This window comes from Lithobates pipiens, unplaced genomic scaffold, assembly GCF_037356315.1.
Source record: "Lithobates pipiens isolate NorthernLeopardFrog02 unplaced genomic scaffold, aLitPip1_a1.2 Scaffold_19, whole genome shotgun sequence".
NCBI lineage: Eukaryota > Metazoa > Chordata > Amphibia > Anura > Ranidae > Lithobates > Lithobates pipiens.
In genome coordinates, this window is record NW_027507764.1 from 596794323 (window position 1) to 596810945 (window position 16623).

At 48.8% G+C, this 16623-nt stretch overlaps 1 protein-coding gene across 1 annotated transcript in view; it reads right to left on the reverse strand.

The window, feature by feature from the left end:
- Positions 1 to 7221: 7221 nt before the first annotated feature.
- The window catches only part of LOC143997843 (tyrosinase-like), a 34006-nt gene continuing 24604 nt past the window's right edge, over positions 7222 to 16623 (reverse strand). The window contains exons 3-5 of the mRNA XM_077493668.1: positions 13290 to 13503; positions 10680 to 10818; positions 7222 to 7855 (exon numbers count right to left, since the gene is read on the reverse strand). Of these exons, the coding sequence (XP_077349794.1) occupies positions 7648 to 7855; positions 10680 to 10818; positions 13290 to 13503 (561 nt within the window). The 3' untranslated portion in view covers positions 7222 to 7647. The remainder of the gene's footprint in view (positions 7856 to 10679; positions 10819 to 13289; positions 13504 to 16623) is intronic.

Consider the following 16623-nt stretch of genomic DNA (forward strand, 5'->3'; position numbering starts at 1 on the left):
TGGCTCTGCAGCCAGTCCGTGCCATGTGTCTCCGCTGCATCCCTGAGCTGTGCCCAAAGCTGTTCTAGCCCACTCATCTCTCCTTTTCTCTTTCCTGTCTGCAGACTCCAACCTTTCTCCTTGCTGACCCCCAACTGATGCCTTTGCTCCACCTAGCACATAAAATGAATACAGCTGCGTACATGTTTTACTGTCACTCTCACCAGCCTAGCACATCAAGCCTCTGAAGTGGAACAAAACAAAACCGGGTCTGGGTGTCTGAGGTATATAGCAGGAATCCCTGGTAGGTAGTGGGCTCTGCCAGTCTGGAAGAGGTATAGGCTCCATGTTCAGAAAACTGAACAGGTCTGGGAGATCCGAGTGGCATCTTAGGGTGAAGGATGAACTGTTTCTGCGGACGATCAGATGCAGTGGGAAACCCCAGAGGTATGGCAGGGCTGCATGGCATAGCGGCTCCAGCAGAGGTTTCAACATGGCACATCTTTGCAGGGTGGCCCTAGAAACATCCAGATAGATGGAGATTTGAGCACCATCAAAATCTATCTCGCCCTTAGACCATGCACCACGGATGATTTGATCTTTCTGAGTGTACCGATGGAGACAGCAGATCACATCTCGAGACCGGTCATGCTCTGACGGCTTAGACCCCAGCGCCCAGTGCACCCAATCGAACTCCAGGCTGGTGGGGCGTCTGCATCCAATACTCTAAGCGGGATCTCCTGGACAGTGGCTTGAAGGTTCTCAGGGCCAGTTGCCTCAGGTAGCCCCCGGATACACAAATTGTTGCTGCGGCTCCATTTCTCAAAGTCCTCTGCATGGAGCTGGACTCCCGCCAGATGGTCCTGGAATGCTGTGTGTTCCCTCTCCAGATGAGCAACACGGAGCTCCTGGGCACTCACCTCTGATTCCTCTCTGCTCAGTCTGTCATCTAGCCCATGGACCTCGGAGTGGAGCTCTTAGAAGTTGCGACGGTGCTGTTCCTCTACCCTCATGACCAGAGCCTCCATGTCTGCTGTGACAGACTCACCCCGGACAGAGGCTTTTGGAGGGGACTAAATGCTGGGCCCTGGCATTTGGGGAATGGTGCTCTTTATGAGCTGTATGCCTGGGGACCCTTGAGGTGGTGTTACTTTAGATTCAGGTCCATGTCCCCAAGACACACAGACTCTGGGAACCCTGTATATCCTGTATACTGTTGGGACACATACTGTTAGATGCTAATGTCATCAACTCCAGTCACCTGTCTGTTGTCTTCTATAATGTAAATAAGTCTAGTCTGGCTTGCCACAGCTTCTAAGCCCTTGTACACACAGTCGGACATTCCGACGGAAAATGTCCGATTGGACCGTGTTGTCCGATAATCCGAGTGTGGGCTACATTGGACTTTTTCCGTCGGAATGTCCGACCAACAAAGTTTGAGAGCTGGATATCAAAACATGATCCGCTCGGACTTTGTCCGATTGTTTGTAGAGAATTCCGATCGGACAAAGTGCCACGCATGCTCAGATCAAATTACGAGACCAAAGCTATTGGCTACTAGCCTGAACGTAGTCCCGTCGTAACGAAATAACGTCATCACGTTCCTAACGATCGGATTTTCCGACAACTTTGTCCGACCCGTGTGTATACAACACCAGTTTCGGACAAAATCCGTCGGAAAAAATCCGACGGATTTTGTTGTCGGAATGTCCGACCCGTGTGTACGGGGGCTAAGAGTATTTCACCCATTGTTGTTTGTGCTAATTAACCTTGCTATTGTATGAAGGAGTTCTGTGTTGATGTTTATGATAATGTATAATCTACTGTGTGACAACAAGTCTGACCTGTAGTGAAATCCTGATTAATCATAACAATGTTCAGGAGGCAATGGAGTCACATCGGCTGCTTTAAGGGATTAGTTAATTAGCTCTTGTTAATTCTGTTTCTAGTTACAGTTGTTCCTCCCTCCTGCTCTAGTTACAGTTGTATTGTTAGGGTAATATGAGCAGGAGGGAGGAACCTCCTCTTTTACTGTATATAAGACTTGTATTTTGGTTCTAATAAAAGAGTCCATGTTCAGTAACTAAACAAGTATCGTCTTGTTTTGTGCTTGTGAGGGTTTGGAATATCTGATATCTATATTCAGACTGGGAGGAAGTGGTATATAATGAAAGCACTCAAGCAGAGTGTGAGACGTTTCGTTACATCTGCCTTTGTGGGTAGTACACGAAGCAGGGCCCTGAAGGGGCATCAATTTTGGGTGACTGTGTGGGGGTTCCCGATGTGCTCAGTGCACTGGGCTCAGTACCGATGGTAGCCCCTCCAGTGAGCTAGGCACGTGGCACTGTGAGGCCGCCATGGGTAGGGAAGGTGAATTTGCGGGCTCCAGTCTGCCACGTGTCCCCTCCAGGGAGGCCGTAGAATGTGCTCTGTCCAGGAAGAACAGACTGATCGGGTGCCTCGAGGTAGCTTTTGCTGTTCCCCTGGTCTTCACATGTTTGTGGTATGTCATGGCAGTGTAAAGGGTGTAGTTAAATGGGCATTTCAGATGTTTTTGGTGGGTCGGGAGTCGGGATCTCTAGCAGTGAGCATCTTCACTCCTCCATGACCAAGCCACGCCCCCTAGTATTGACATTTTAAATGAGTAGGGATACTATGTTCTCCTTACTCATTCAGAGGGTTGGTATCTAGGTTGCCCCCTTATTTTTAAAGGTAGCTTACAGATTTGGCCAGGGTTGTAGGGAAGAGGCCCGTGTCCTCATCAGCATGGGATCAAGATGTGTCCCCCCATGTTGAGGGCATGTGGCCTGGTTTAAGGAAGAGGGGTAAGATTGCTCCTCCCCTTTACTGGCCACCCAGCCTGCATGTCCAATTAAGGGTCTGTAAGGATTTTGAGGAAGACCCCACACTTTATTTAATGTGGTCCCCCTTTAAACTCATACCAAACCTTAAGGGCCTCTTGTCTACAACCCTGGCCCAGTGGTTAGGAGACTTATTGGAATCTGGAAGGCTCCTTCAAAAATAAGGGGGACTTTGGGGGGGGGGGGGACAAGATTTTTAATTTTTTAATACTATCTCCACTTTTTTTACATTCTCCTGTAAGTTGGATATCCCCGGATGACAGCTGCATGTTCCCGGGTGAGGGTGAGTTACTGGTTGTTTGGATGCTGACAGGCACAAGCAACCAGGAGGTAGGTGTCCCATTTAGCAGTGATAATAGTATAGGTGTCACCTCACATTGTACCAGGAGATTCATTCGGCCATCACACAAGGTTCTCCATAGAGTACACAGTGCCTAGGTGCCCCCGTATTGGCGAATGTTCTCAGCCTGTGGTGTTTGGTGATTTTTCTCTTAGAATTACAAAAAAAGAAAAGAAGGACTTAACTCCTAATGCCGCGTACACACGACCAGACTTTTTCACGGACTAGGTCAGATGGAACGAATCCATCAGATGGAACGAATCGATCGTGTGTGGGCCTCCCTTGGACCTTTGCTGTCCAAAAATCTGACGGACTTTAGAAATAGAACATGTTTCAAATCTTTCCGACGGACTCGAGTCCAGCCGAAAAAATCAGCTTGTGTGTAGGCTAGTCCGACGGACAAAAACCAACGCTAGGGCAGCTATTGGCTACTGGCTATGAACTTCCTTGTTCTAGTCCGGTCGTACGTCATCACGTTTGAATCTGCCGGACTTTGGTGTGATTGTGTGTGTGACCAAGTCCGTTCATTCGGGAAAGTCCGTCGGAACTCCGCCAAAAGTCCGCTTGTGTGTACGCGGCATAAGTATCGCTCCCTGTCTTTGGGCTGGACTCCTTCGTTTTTTGTTTTTGTTTTGTTTTTTTGGTTGCACTGGATGGACTTGTGTCTTTTTTCAACCTGACTAACTATGTAACTATGTATGTCACGACTGAACATCTCTGGGCCCTTTTTAATTTCCTTTTCTATATGTGAGCACTGGATATGGCATTTATCACGTAGGAATTATAACCAAGATGTGTAAGTAATTGTGATTTTTTTTTTCTTACTACAAGTAGTATCTCCTGAAGAAGCCATTTTTGGTGAAATGCGTAGTGCTCAAGACCTATGTTTGGACCCTTCAAATCACCTGGCCTGGTATACTCTGTTTGTTATCTATTACCTATGTGGAGCTGCATACGTCGTACATATTGATGGGCTGGACCTATATGGGTCAATGTATGGTTGTCCAGTTTGGGAATTCACATCCATTATAGATAAAAGATACATTTTTATACAGATTTTTAATGACTTTTGGATCGTGAATAAACTTTATATTTTTTTATGCACAACTCCAGTACTCATCTCCTTTAATTAGGGGGGTATTGTTGGCAACCTACAAAGTCGTTCCTATCTACTTGTTCTTCTGTGACATTTATTGGATGTGGGGGCTTGTGCTTCACTCCATGTCCAATCTTCTCTTAGAATTGAATGGTAAGGAATATTACATGTGCGCAGTGAAAGGAAGCAAAGAATCCAGGAGACATTACAAGCATTGTGCGTATTATTCCTCCTGTTGGCACAAATGATGAGCCAATCACAGAGCGGATGTTTATGCATAGTCCCCTATGAGCGTGTGCTCTTGGGGTCATTTCCAGGTGGTATGGCTCTTCTAGGACCCCTGCCTCGCCTCGCCTCGCCTCGCCTCGCCTTGCACATTGATTTCCTTTTTTGCAGATCTTGTATTTTTGGTAACTCTGCTTCAGATTTATATATTTTTATAAGAAGGTCACAGAGAATAAATGTATCAATACGTTTTCATGAATCTGATTTGACGCTTTTGTTTCACATTTTTGTTGACAACATTTTCTCCCAATTCTGTGGTAATGGGGACTTCAGCATTGGAAAACTAGAATGAATTCTGAATTCTATACAAAATGGAACAATGGCTGATGACATATATGGGGCTATATCCTAGATAACCCCCAGAATTCACTGATCGGCCCTTCAAAACCTCTGTTTAGATCTACAAACAATATTTTCAGACATATATGGGGTTCTGTTATTTGATAAAGGATTTGTATTCATCCATCCTGGAGAATTACCCAGCCCTGCCACTCTACACAGCCAGGTTGATGACCTGAGTAGTCTCTATTGCAATTATACAATACATTCTGGTCATCCTCCAGCCTTGTACGGTGATCAGGGCTGGTGCAAGGATTTTTTAAAACCATAGGTGAAACATAATTTTGCCGCACCCCCCCCCCCCCCCCCCCCCCGCCCATCAAATGCAGCCTCAACAGCACCCATCAAATGTAGCCTCACTAGCACCCATCAAATGCAGCCTCACCAGCGCCCATCAAATGCAGCCTCACCATCGCCCATCAAATGTAGCCTCACTAGCACCAATCAAATGTAGCCTCACCGGCACCAATCAAATGTAGCCTCACCAGCGCCCATCAAATGTAGCCTCACTAGCACCAATCAAATGTAGCCTCACCGGCACCAATCAAATGCAGCCTCACCAGCGCCCATCAAATGTAGCCTCACTAGCACCAATCAAATGTAGCCTCGCTAGCACCAATCAAATGTAGCCTCACCAGCGCCCATCAAATGCAGCCTCACCAGCACACATCAAAAGCAGCCTCACTAGCACCCATCAAATGCAGCCTCACCGGCACCCATCAAATGCAGCCTCACCAGCGCCCATCAAATGCAGCCTCACCAGCACCAATCAAATGTAGCCTCACCAGCGCCCATCAAATGCAGCCTCACCAGCACACATCAAATGCAGCCTCACCAGCGCCCATCAAATGCAGCCTCACCGGCACCAATCAAATGTAGCCTCACCAGCATCCATCAAATGTAGCCTCACCAGCACCCATCAAATGCAGCCTCACCAGCACCCATCAAATTCAGCCTCACCAGCGCCCATCAAATGTAGCCTCACTAGCACCAATCAAATATAGCCTCACCAGCACCCATCAAATGCAGCCTCACCAGCACCCATCAAATGTAGCCTCACCAGCACCCATCAAATTCAGCCTCACCAGCGCCCATCAAATGTAGCCTCACTAGCGCCAATCAAATGTAGCCTCACCAGCACCAATCAAATGCAGCCTCACCAGCACCCATTAAATGTAGCCTCACTAGCACCAATCAAATGCAGCCTCACTAGCACCAATCAAATGCAGCCTCACCAGCGCCCATCAAATGCAGCCTCACCAGCACCCATCAAATGCAGCCTCACCAGCGCCCATCAAATGCAGCCTCACCAGCGCCCATCAAATGCAGCCTCACCAGCACCCATCAAATTCAGCCTCACCAGCGCCCATCAAACGCAGCCTCACTAGCACCAATCTAATGTAGCCTCACCGGCACCCATCAAATGCAGCCTACCAGTGCCCTTCAATGCAGCCTGCCAGTGCCATTCAATGAATGTTTGCTTGCTGCTGGAGTCCGGACACAGACACAGTCCTCCACCACTGCTGCTCCTCTGACACTATGTGTGAACGGAGCGGCGGCTGCCTGCTGATGCTGAGACTTAGCTTGTTGCAGAGAGAAGAGAGTAAGAAAACCAGTGGCTGGGTGCCCTAGGTAGCAGGGCACCCTAAGCGACCGCCTAGTTTGCCTAGTGGTAGCACCGCCGGCCCTGACGGTGATGGAGTAGAAGCCACCGATCAGCTCCTCCCCCCTGCTCCATCTTGGTGACTCTCCCACCCCCCAGCTTTGGGTTATTATACAGATAAATATAAGAGGTGGATACCTCGCCACATTTAGATATTTACACAGGTTGCATTCAAATTCATTTTTTAATGAATATTTTGTACACAATGAATACATAACTGCATTAAGGGGATCGTGTCCCCCTTACGTCATGTTTAATTTATGTTATTTTACGGGTTAGGCTTATCCCACATCATCCAAGTCTTCCATGCAGGCGCGGTATTCTGGTCCTAATGACAGTATGAAGGAAATGTTATGAAGGCCCCGAGAACCAGCATACCCTGTTTCCCCGAAAATAAGACCTAGCGTGATTATCGGTGATGGCTGCAATATAAGCCCTACCCCCCAAATAAGCCCTACCTTGGAAATAAGACCTACAAGGGCTTTAACTAGGGCTTATTTGGGGGGTAGGGCTTATATGGCAGCCATCACCGACAATCACGCTAGGTCTTATTTTTCGGGGGAAACAGGGTAGGAATAACTCTAAAGATATGTCACACATAGCGGAAATGGATGAAAGGAATACAATCTGCTGTAAAATGATAAACTTCTGCAACACATTCATTTGTATTTTTATTCTGTTAGAGAAGTACAGAGATTGTATTTCAGAGAGAAGAGGACTGTGGGGTTTTTTTTTTTTGATCTGAGAATAATGATGTCCATCTTAGAGTCTTCAGACCACCAGCAATCCATGGACAGGTACCCCAGACCAGTGTCCGTCTGTCCACTCTTGCTGTTCTTGGTTGGTTCCTTGGAGAACTTGAAGAATGTTCCTCATACTAGGAAAGTCATGGACATTTCACCCCACGGTGAAGATGGAGATGAAGAAGATTGCTGAAGGCTCCACCGTTGGGTAGGTGTTGAGATGTTCCCGTCTGAGTCTCGGTGGACAGTTCACGTAACACATTATATATCAGTTTATTTCCAGCACAGTCGGAGGTAGATGACATAAAACAAGCGTACAACATGGAACAAAATCTTCCCGCTCATTGATAATTCCAGCGCCCCATGGGCGGCTTCCTGAGGAACGAGGAAAACCGATAGCCGAACTTAGTTGAGCTGTGGATGAGGTCTTTGTTCTTGTAACAAGGGAAGTATGGCGTTGCGCAATCATTCGGCCCTTGGCCCAACACGTTGTTCTCGGGGAAGTCATCAGGGGATTTGTTGTACTTCGTTATCCACGTTTCAAAGATCCTGCACAGAAGATATCACAAGTTTTATTACAGAACCAGATATAGTCTACAGGGAAATACACTTTTACTGAATTGTAAACCATTTATTTCCAGGTTGCCCGGAATCTACAAAGGACTTTTCCACCATTGGAGAGGAGTGACCACAAAGCCAACACTGGACTCCACATATAGAGGAAGAGAAGATTCAGTGGCGTAACTAGAACCTTCAGGGCCCCGATGCAAGAAACCATGAAGGGCCCCCCCTGAACCCAAGCCAGGGCCCTTCCCTCCGAGTCCGGCAGTGGAACTCCAGGGCTTGGTCACAGGTATGAACTTTGTGAGCCCTGTAGTTCCACCACTGGCATCAGTAGTTTTTTTTTTATTATTCTATTTTTTATTTTTAGGTTCCCCATTGGGGGACTGTCCCTAGGCAGGATGGGATCCCCGTCCCCAGAAGAGATGAGGTCCCTTTCTCCAGGGCAGATGAAGTTACTGCCCCCAGGTGAGAAGGGGTCCCTGTCCCCAGGGGAGGTGGGGGTCCCTGTCCCCACATGAGAAGGGGTCCCTGTCCCCAGGGGAGGTGGGGGTCCCTGTTCCCACGTGAGAAGGGGTCCCTGTCTCCAGGGGGGAGATGGAGGGGGTATGTAATGGTGTGTGGGGGATGGGGTCCTCTCACTCACCATGACCAAGCTGTAGGCCACGCACTCATCCATGTTGGCCTGGGCTCCATCCAGTGTGCTGGACGGGTGATCAGCATATCTCCCAGAAAGACCTTTCATCATCTGTGTATGACGGGGGAGGAGGGGGGCTGGCAGACAAGCCTGCAGTGCCCCCCGGGGGGCTCTCATAGGGCTGCACTGCATCTGTGAGCTTGAAGTTTGTTTACCCGGGAGAAGTATGCAGTGCAGTGTGGGCCGGACTCGGGGGGGGGTGGGGACTCTGGCTGGGGAGAACAGACATCGGACTGAGCGGCAATGCATGGAGCAGGAGAGGGGTACTCTGAGGAGCCGGCCGAGGACACAGGTCATGCGGGGAATGCACAACTAAAGAGCAGCCAGTGCGATAGTTGAGCATGGAGCTCTGCTAGTCACCCTCCACCTCCACCCACCCATGTGCATGTGCACTGGTACCCCTAGCTGCCTATGCTGCTGCCGGCCATATGTAGAGTGGGCTGCATGGGCCCCCTGCATCACAGGGTCCGGTTGCTGTCGCGACTGCTGCACCCCCTATAGTTACGCCCCTGAGAAGATTCATTCAGGAGATTCAGGAAAGGAGATCGGGTGTACCAAACCTTAAAGCAAATGTCCTCCTAAAGATTGTAGTAGAGTAGAGTAGATGACAATTTGACCCTTTCCTCCACTTGTAATCTAACATCAGATAAAAGCATCCTACCACCCAGGAATGAATGAAAAGTGGTTCTGGACAGCCGCACTCCGAAAAAAAAGCCTTTTATTCAAAAAATACACAAAGTCCAAAATAGCATGTCATAGCAGAACAGGAAACTGACACGTTTTTCATAGCTATGACTAAGCACTGTGTCTAGTACGAAACGCGTCAGCCTCCCATTACTACATGCTTTGTTGGCACCTAAGGTTTCTTTGACTGGGTGAAGAGCCTTGCTATCAGACGATCCTCCTGGAGCGGTGATACTCCTCTTCCCTATCCTACCACCCAGGCCCGGACTGACCATAGGGCAGGCCGGACATTTGCAGGTGGGCAAGGGCCGCCTGGTCCGTGGCCTGTTGATGACCGGGCTGCACACAGAGATAACACAGACACCGGCCGCTACTCACCTCCCGCTATGCATCCATCCCTGTGTCTCACACACAGCTCAGCCTCAGAACCAGCGCTGACAGTTTCCCCCACCTCCTACTCCCGCACCTCTCCTCTTGTGTCTACCGGGGATATGTGGACGGGAAGGCTGAGAGCCTGTGCCTGAGCCTCCACCCTGGGGTGAGTAAGCTCACCCTCTCTCCCCAGTGTATAAACTAATTTAACCCCTTCAAGCCAACAGTACACAAATATGTGGCCTCTCAGAGGGTGGGCCTTGGCACCGAGCGGCTGTATATTTGTGTACCACACTGCACTCCCGGCACAGTTACCGGCAGCTAACAGAAAGCTCCTGATCGCTGTTTGTAATCCCACCCGCCCCACTTCCCGGTATCAGAAATACCTTAAAGGGCCAGGAGGCACCAGTGCAAAGGAGTTAAGGGGTGCTCTGTGGATTCTGAAGTAAAGTGGAGCTTTGGTGAGCAGAGTTCCTCTTTACACGAGAGTACACAGCATTCTCCCCTACACTAAAGCCCCCCTTAAATCAAGGTTCCCCTTTACAGCAGAGACCCCCCCTTAAATCAGTATTCCCCTCTACATTAGAGTCCACAGAGCTCCCTCTTACAGTGTAAGTGGAAATTCTGCAGACTCGAAGGGGGGGCCTTGCGGACTCTGATGTAAGGGGGGGCTCTGTGTATTGTGATGTAAGGGAGCAGGGGGTGGGAGTTGCTGGGGATATGCACAGCAAGAAGAGAGTAAACGGGTGCATTGTGATTAGAGAGGAAAGGGGGGGGCATGATTGCTTGGGGCACTGTAATGTAAAGGGGCACTGTAATGATTTACATTACAGTGTGGAGAACCAATTCTGTGAATATCCTGTCACCAACCGCAACCCATCGAAAAATTGGCTGCTCAGTCTAAAATGCCTGAGCCTATTTTTTTGTCTCAGTCCGGGCCGGCTACCACCTTGCGGTCAGTTTTGCGATTGAAGCGTGTTCAGGGCGGCTGAAAATGTCTGAAAATGACTTTTATTGCAGTTTCTTTATATCAGGCCCCTGGACATTTCTACTACTTACTTATCGATAAAGCTGTGATGTAGGATGAAGATGGGGTCATTGCTGGAGATGGGGATCTGAGACATGGTGCCTCCCAGATATATGTGGACCAGGTTGTGTATACTTCTTTTCAGTGTCACCCCATCTGGTGATAAGAACCCTAAAAAAAAATAGATGGAACGTCTGTGAGTACATTGTATCTTGAGAGGACATTAGAGTTTCAACAAATTAAGCTTACATAATTACATTGTTACAAAGTTATTTAGGTTTAAAAACATCACAAATCCATAGCTGGGAAAGGCTGCAGAGTAACTGGTGCCTAATTGTCAGTATTAGCTAGCTATAATTGGGGCCCTTCTATAAGGCGGTGCACGAGAAGCTGCCCCTTTAATTGTGTACACAATAAATGGCTGATGGGCTTTTAGGTAAGAATCTGTCTTTATTGGCATTAACTGTATACAGCAAAGGATATACTGGGGCAGTTCGGCTCACTACTCCTGGCAACAATCCAGGTCCCCAATGCTTGGTGGTCAGTTGTCTCAGAAGTCTCAGCCTTCACTATTAGGTCCTCATGATCAGGTCTCCCACAAAGCTCAGTCCCAGCTTTTCAGACTCTCCCCTGGTTCTCCCTGACTATAGGCACACATGGCAATGGGTTTCTGCAGTTTTTGGTCCCAGCATGGCAGGAGAGCAATCAGTGTCACAGTCCTCAGCTCCTATCCTCTCGCTCTCCAGTAATTTGCCCTCCCCTATATGCAGAGAATCCTGAATAATAAATTGCACAGCTCATAGTCTCCAGTGCACCGTGCTCCTTTTTTGGACTACATATCCCTTGATCCTCAGTGGCTGCGCAGCAAGTCCTCTCTGTTGATTGGCTGAAGCTGCTGCCAGAATAGAGTGGGAGCTGGATCGAGGGGGACTTCACACAGCCCACTCCAACAGCAGGGAAGCTAGGGCACACAGACCCCAGTGGGGCGGATGAGGGAGATCCATCAGCCAGCAGTAGTGGAAGGAGAAGAGTGGGCACAGGAGTGCTCAGCTGCTCCTCCTGCTGGCTGACAATGGCAGGGGGGGGGGGGGGGAGGTGATAGAGACTGGCACATAATGCCAAAACAAGGTCATCCAGTGCCCAGGGCAAAAATGTGAAACCGCGCCACCCCCCCCCCCCCCACCTATCACTCCGCCAACCCCTGCTCCCTGTTGGATAGATAAAAGGATGGGGCCAATATATTGGCATACACCAAAATGTTTGTGGCTTGTAATTAAATAGTACCAATATTTGTGGTGCAGCACACTTAAAGGTCTAACATTGGTGCACAAATATGGGACTGATTGTCAGAATACAACATAATGGGAGGATCACCCTATACACATCAAATGTGTGGATGGGTTAATCTGTTGGGGTTTTTTTTTGCTCAACCCACTGGCTATACTAATAAAAAAAAACTTCTCTATGGCCAGCTTAAGATTCCTTTCAGATGGGTATTCTGATAAGGTTTGCCCGTCAGTTTTTCCACGCATCCCAAGGGACAGACTGATGTAAATAGACTTGTGTGTTTTTACCCCCCTATCTCGGAATCCATCCAGGTCTGGAAAAAAAATGGAAAAAACACTTTTCTGGATCTAAGCATGACACATAGGGGGTAGGCGGATAGACACTAGAGTCTGTGTACATCTGGCTTCCCATAGAGCTCTCATGGGTCCATTTGGGTGGAGGGTCACTTTTGCCGGCCACTAAAATGTCACGGCTTCCATCACCATTATTTATTATCCTGTGGAGGCCTGATATATAACCCCATGAGATATTGGCCATACCTTCCAGGGAATTCCCTGATATATAACCCCATGAGATATTGGCCATACCTTCCAGGGAATTCCCTGATATATAACCCTGTGAGATATTGGCCATACCTTCCAGGGAATTCCCTGATATATAACCCTGTGAGATATTGGCCATACCTTCCAGGGAATTCCCCGATATATAACCCCATGAGATATTGGCCATACCTTCCAGGGAATTCCCCGATATATAACGCCATGAGATATTGGCCATACCTTCCAGGGAATTCCCTGATATATAACCCCATGAGATATTGGCCATACCTTCCAGGGAATTCCCCGATATATAACGCCATGAGATATTGGCCATACCTTCCAGGGAATTCCCCGATATATAACCTTATGAGATATTGGCCATACCTTCCAGGGAATTCCCCGATATATAACCTTATGAGATATTGGCCATGTCTTCCAGGGAATTCCCCGATATATAACCCCATGAGATATTGCCCATACCTTCCAGGGAATTCCCTGATATATAACCCCATGAGATATTGGCCATACCTTCCAGGGAATTCCCTGATATATAACCCCGTGAGATATTGGCCATACCTTCCAGGGAATTCCCTGATATATAACCCCGTGAGATATTGGCCATACCTTCCAGGGAATTCCCTGATATATAATCCCATGAGATATTGGCCATACCTTCCAGGGAATTCCCCGATATATAACCCCGTGAGATATTGGCCATACCTTCCAGGGAATTCCCCGATATATAACCCCGTGAGATATTGGCCATACCTTCCAGGGAATTCCCCGATATATAACCCCATGAGATATTGGCCATACCTTCCAGGGAATTCCGGAAGCTGTGCCTGGATGTCTCATTAAAGGGAGGAGTATCCATTTGTTCCAGTTTCAACGCATTGTCTACATCCTCGTAGGTGGGCAGGTTGGGTGCGTAGGGCGTGGTTCCCGGTTTTCGGTGTAGTCTTTCCAATTTATATTCTTCATCGGCCAAAGGACAGTATTCATCAGGGAAATCAAAGCCACTGCATATAGCCTTCAATAAAAAAAAAATAAGATACAGAAAACATGGCAGATATTATTGAGGTCAATGTGCTTTATTTCATTCAAAGTGCGTGTGTGGAAAATGCATTTTTTAGTTTTGAATAGAGTGAGGAAAAGTTAGACTCTTCGTGAAAGTGTCCCCACTGAGGAGATTCATCTCTCTATATGTGTCTGGTGACTACGATGACTGGAGAAGACATCATTAGGTCACCTACGATTTGAAGGTTGCCCCCAGAACAAGACGTAAGGGTACATTTACTGTTGGGGACATTTGTTTTCGGGGACAACTGTCCAAGAGAGGAACTCCACTGACGTTGGGAGATTTCCTCTAACTTTCTGTTGTATCTGTGTGACAAGAAGTGAATGGAAATCTCCCCAATGGTGCACACGCAGCACAACATGACCTGGTTTTCAATGCTGTTCCTAGTCTATCCAAAACTACAACATCGTAAAGGAAAAGTTTGGGCTACTCATACATTTCTCATTTCAGAAGCACTTCCTATTCCAAACTTCAAAGTACCAAATAAAGGAAAGAAGATACAATAGACATGGAGTATACATAAGGACAGTATGTTCCTAAACCCATGGACACCCCCACATTCAGCCTTATATCCTTCACTCTTTTGGGTTGATGCCAAGAAGCCATTTGTTTGGGTTCCAGAGTGTTCTTGAGGTCACTCATCATCAAATCTATGCCCTGCACCTTAGTCCCTGTCAGGAAAGACAGGTCTTCAGTAAACGTAGAGGTTCTTGGCGTACGTGTATGCGCACCAGCACATTGGCGTACACACTTGCGCGTGCGCACCGGCGTACGCACGTACGTGAGGCGAGCTATTTCAGCTGAGCACCTGCATAGACTCATTGCTGTTTGGTTTGCAGCTTCTGTGTGTTCTGACCTGTTACCTGTGCTGACCTCTGATCTTGATCCAGCTTGTTCTCACTAACGTTGTCTGCTTGATCCCCCGACCCCGTCTCGTTTTTTGGACTCCTCTTCTGCCTGCTGCTCTATCTGCCTGAACATTACCGACCCGGCTAGCCTGGGTCTGAACCTGCTCACCCAGCCTGTCACGGCTCTGCTCTGCAATCCGCATCTGGATCCTTCTCTAGCTGCAATCCCCGCCTGCCACGTCCCTGGTCTGCCTAACCACCACTTGCTTGCCTTGGCTGTACATCAATCCATGGACAACCAGCCATACAGACTACAGGACTGATCTCAGGCACGTCTACGTCACCGTGCTTCTGTGGCTGCTGTCTCACCTTCAGTAACCCCCAAGCCGGTGTGGTACGAGAGGCCCTCCGCTACTCGTCAGGCTCACAAAGCACGTACGCAACAGTCCCACAGAGACGATCATGGTGAACCCTGAAGTATAATCCAGTTAGGAATGGCATTTACCAAAGTGGGCCCTTGGCATCTCTCTCACCCGACTCAGTCACTGGTACACCTATGGCTGCTTAGCTGCTGCCCCTCCATCTAGTCTAAGCTGCTTCCAAGCTCTCTCCTGCACTTTGTGTGCACCTCTCCATGGTATCTAGTGGGATCCAGCTGGCTGCCTTCTTCTGCAAGCTTCCGGCACCTTCCTTCCCCTTCCACCACCTTCCTTCCATTCTGACTCCTGGCTGCCTTCCTCTGCGAGCTGCCGGCACCTTCCTTCCCCTTCCACCACCTTCCTTCCATTCTGACTCCTGGCTGCCTTCCTCTGCGAGCTGCCGGCACCTTCCTTCCCCTTCCACCACCTTCCTTCCATTCTGACTCCTGGCTGCCTTCCTCTGCGAGCTTCCGGCACCTTCCTTCCCCTTCCACCACCTTCCTTCCATTCTGACTCCTGGCTGCCTTCCTCTGCGAGCTTCCGGCACCTTCCTTCCCCTTCCACCACCTTCCTTCCATTCTGACTCCTGGCTGCCTTCCTCTGCGAGCTTCCGGCACCTTCCTTCCCCTTCCACCACCTTCCTTCCATTGTGACTCCTGGCTGCCTTCCTCTGCGAGCTTCCGGCACCTTCCTTCCCCTTCCACCACCTTCCTTCCATTCTGACTCCTGGCTGCCTTCCTCTGCGAGCTTCCGGCACCTTCCTTCCCCTTCCACCACCTTCCTTCCATTCTGACTCCTGGCTGCCTTCCTCTGCGAGCTTCCGGCACCTTCCTTCCCCTTCCACCACCTTCCTTCCATTGTGACTCCTGGCTGCCTTCCTCTGCGAGCTTCCGGCACCTTCCTTCCCCTTCCACCACCTTCCTTCCATTCTGACTCCTGGCTGCCTTCCTCTGCGAGCTTCCGGCACCTTCCTTCCCCTTCCACCACCTTCCTTCCATTCTGACTCCTCTGCTTATGTGGGTTCCAGGGGCAGCGATGCTGATGCAGCCAATCTGACACCTCCTTTCTCCCCTTTCCCGGTGACCTGCCAATCGAATGGCTGGGGAGGAGGAGTAACTCTGGCACGGCTACAGGGATGATGGTGCCTGGGCTGTGTGTTTTAAAAGGGGCCTCTGCCCAGGGCCCCTCCTGGAACGATCCCCCAAGATTGTCCCGCAGAAGATATTGTACCATTATTTAAGAATGGAAAATTGCTGGAATCAGGTAACTGACAATTATTTGAAAGTATTTTGAGACAAGACAAACCAAAATACCCAAAATACCAATGTTAATGAGGAGGTGGAGACTCGGCTCCTTGCACAGATGGAAAGGGCTGCAAGGGCTGGGACAGGGATAATAATGGGGGATTTTAACTACCCAGGAATTGACTGGGGTAACGGCACTGCTGGGACAGTTAAAGGGCAAAAATTTGTAAACCTATTACAGGACAATTTTATGGTCCAGTTTATTGAGGCCCCAACTAGGAATGAAGCTCTGTTGGACCTGGTAATCTCAAACCATGCAGAACGTATTACTAATGTTCAGATAAAGGAACATCTGGGTAGCAGTGACCATAACATGATTTCATTTGATGTTGGCTGTAAGCAAAAATCACATACGGGAAAGATAAAAACACCTAATTTAAAGAGAGCAAATTTCCCAAGGATGAGGGCTGCTCTCCCTTGTACACACGGTCGGAGAATCCGTCGGAATGTGTCCGATCGGAACGTTTTGTCGGATATTCCGACTGTGTGTGTGGTCTCCAT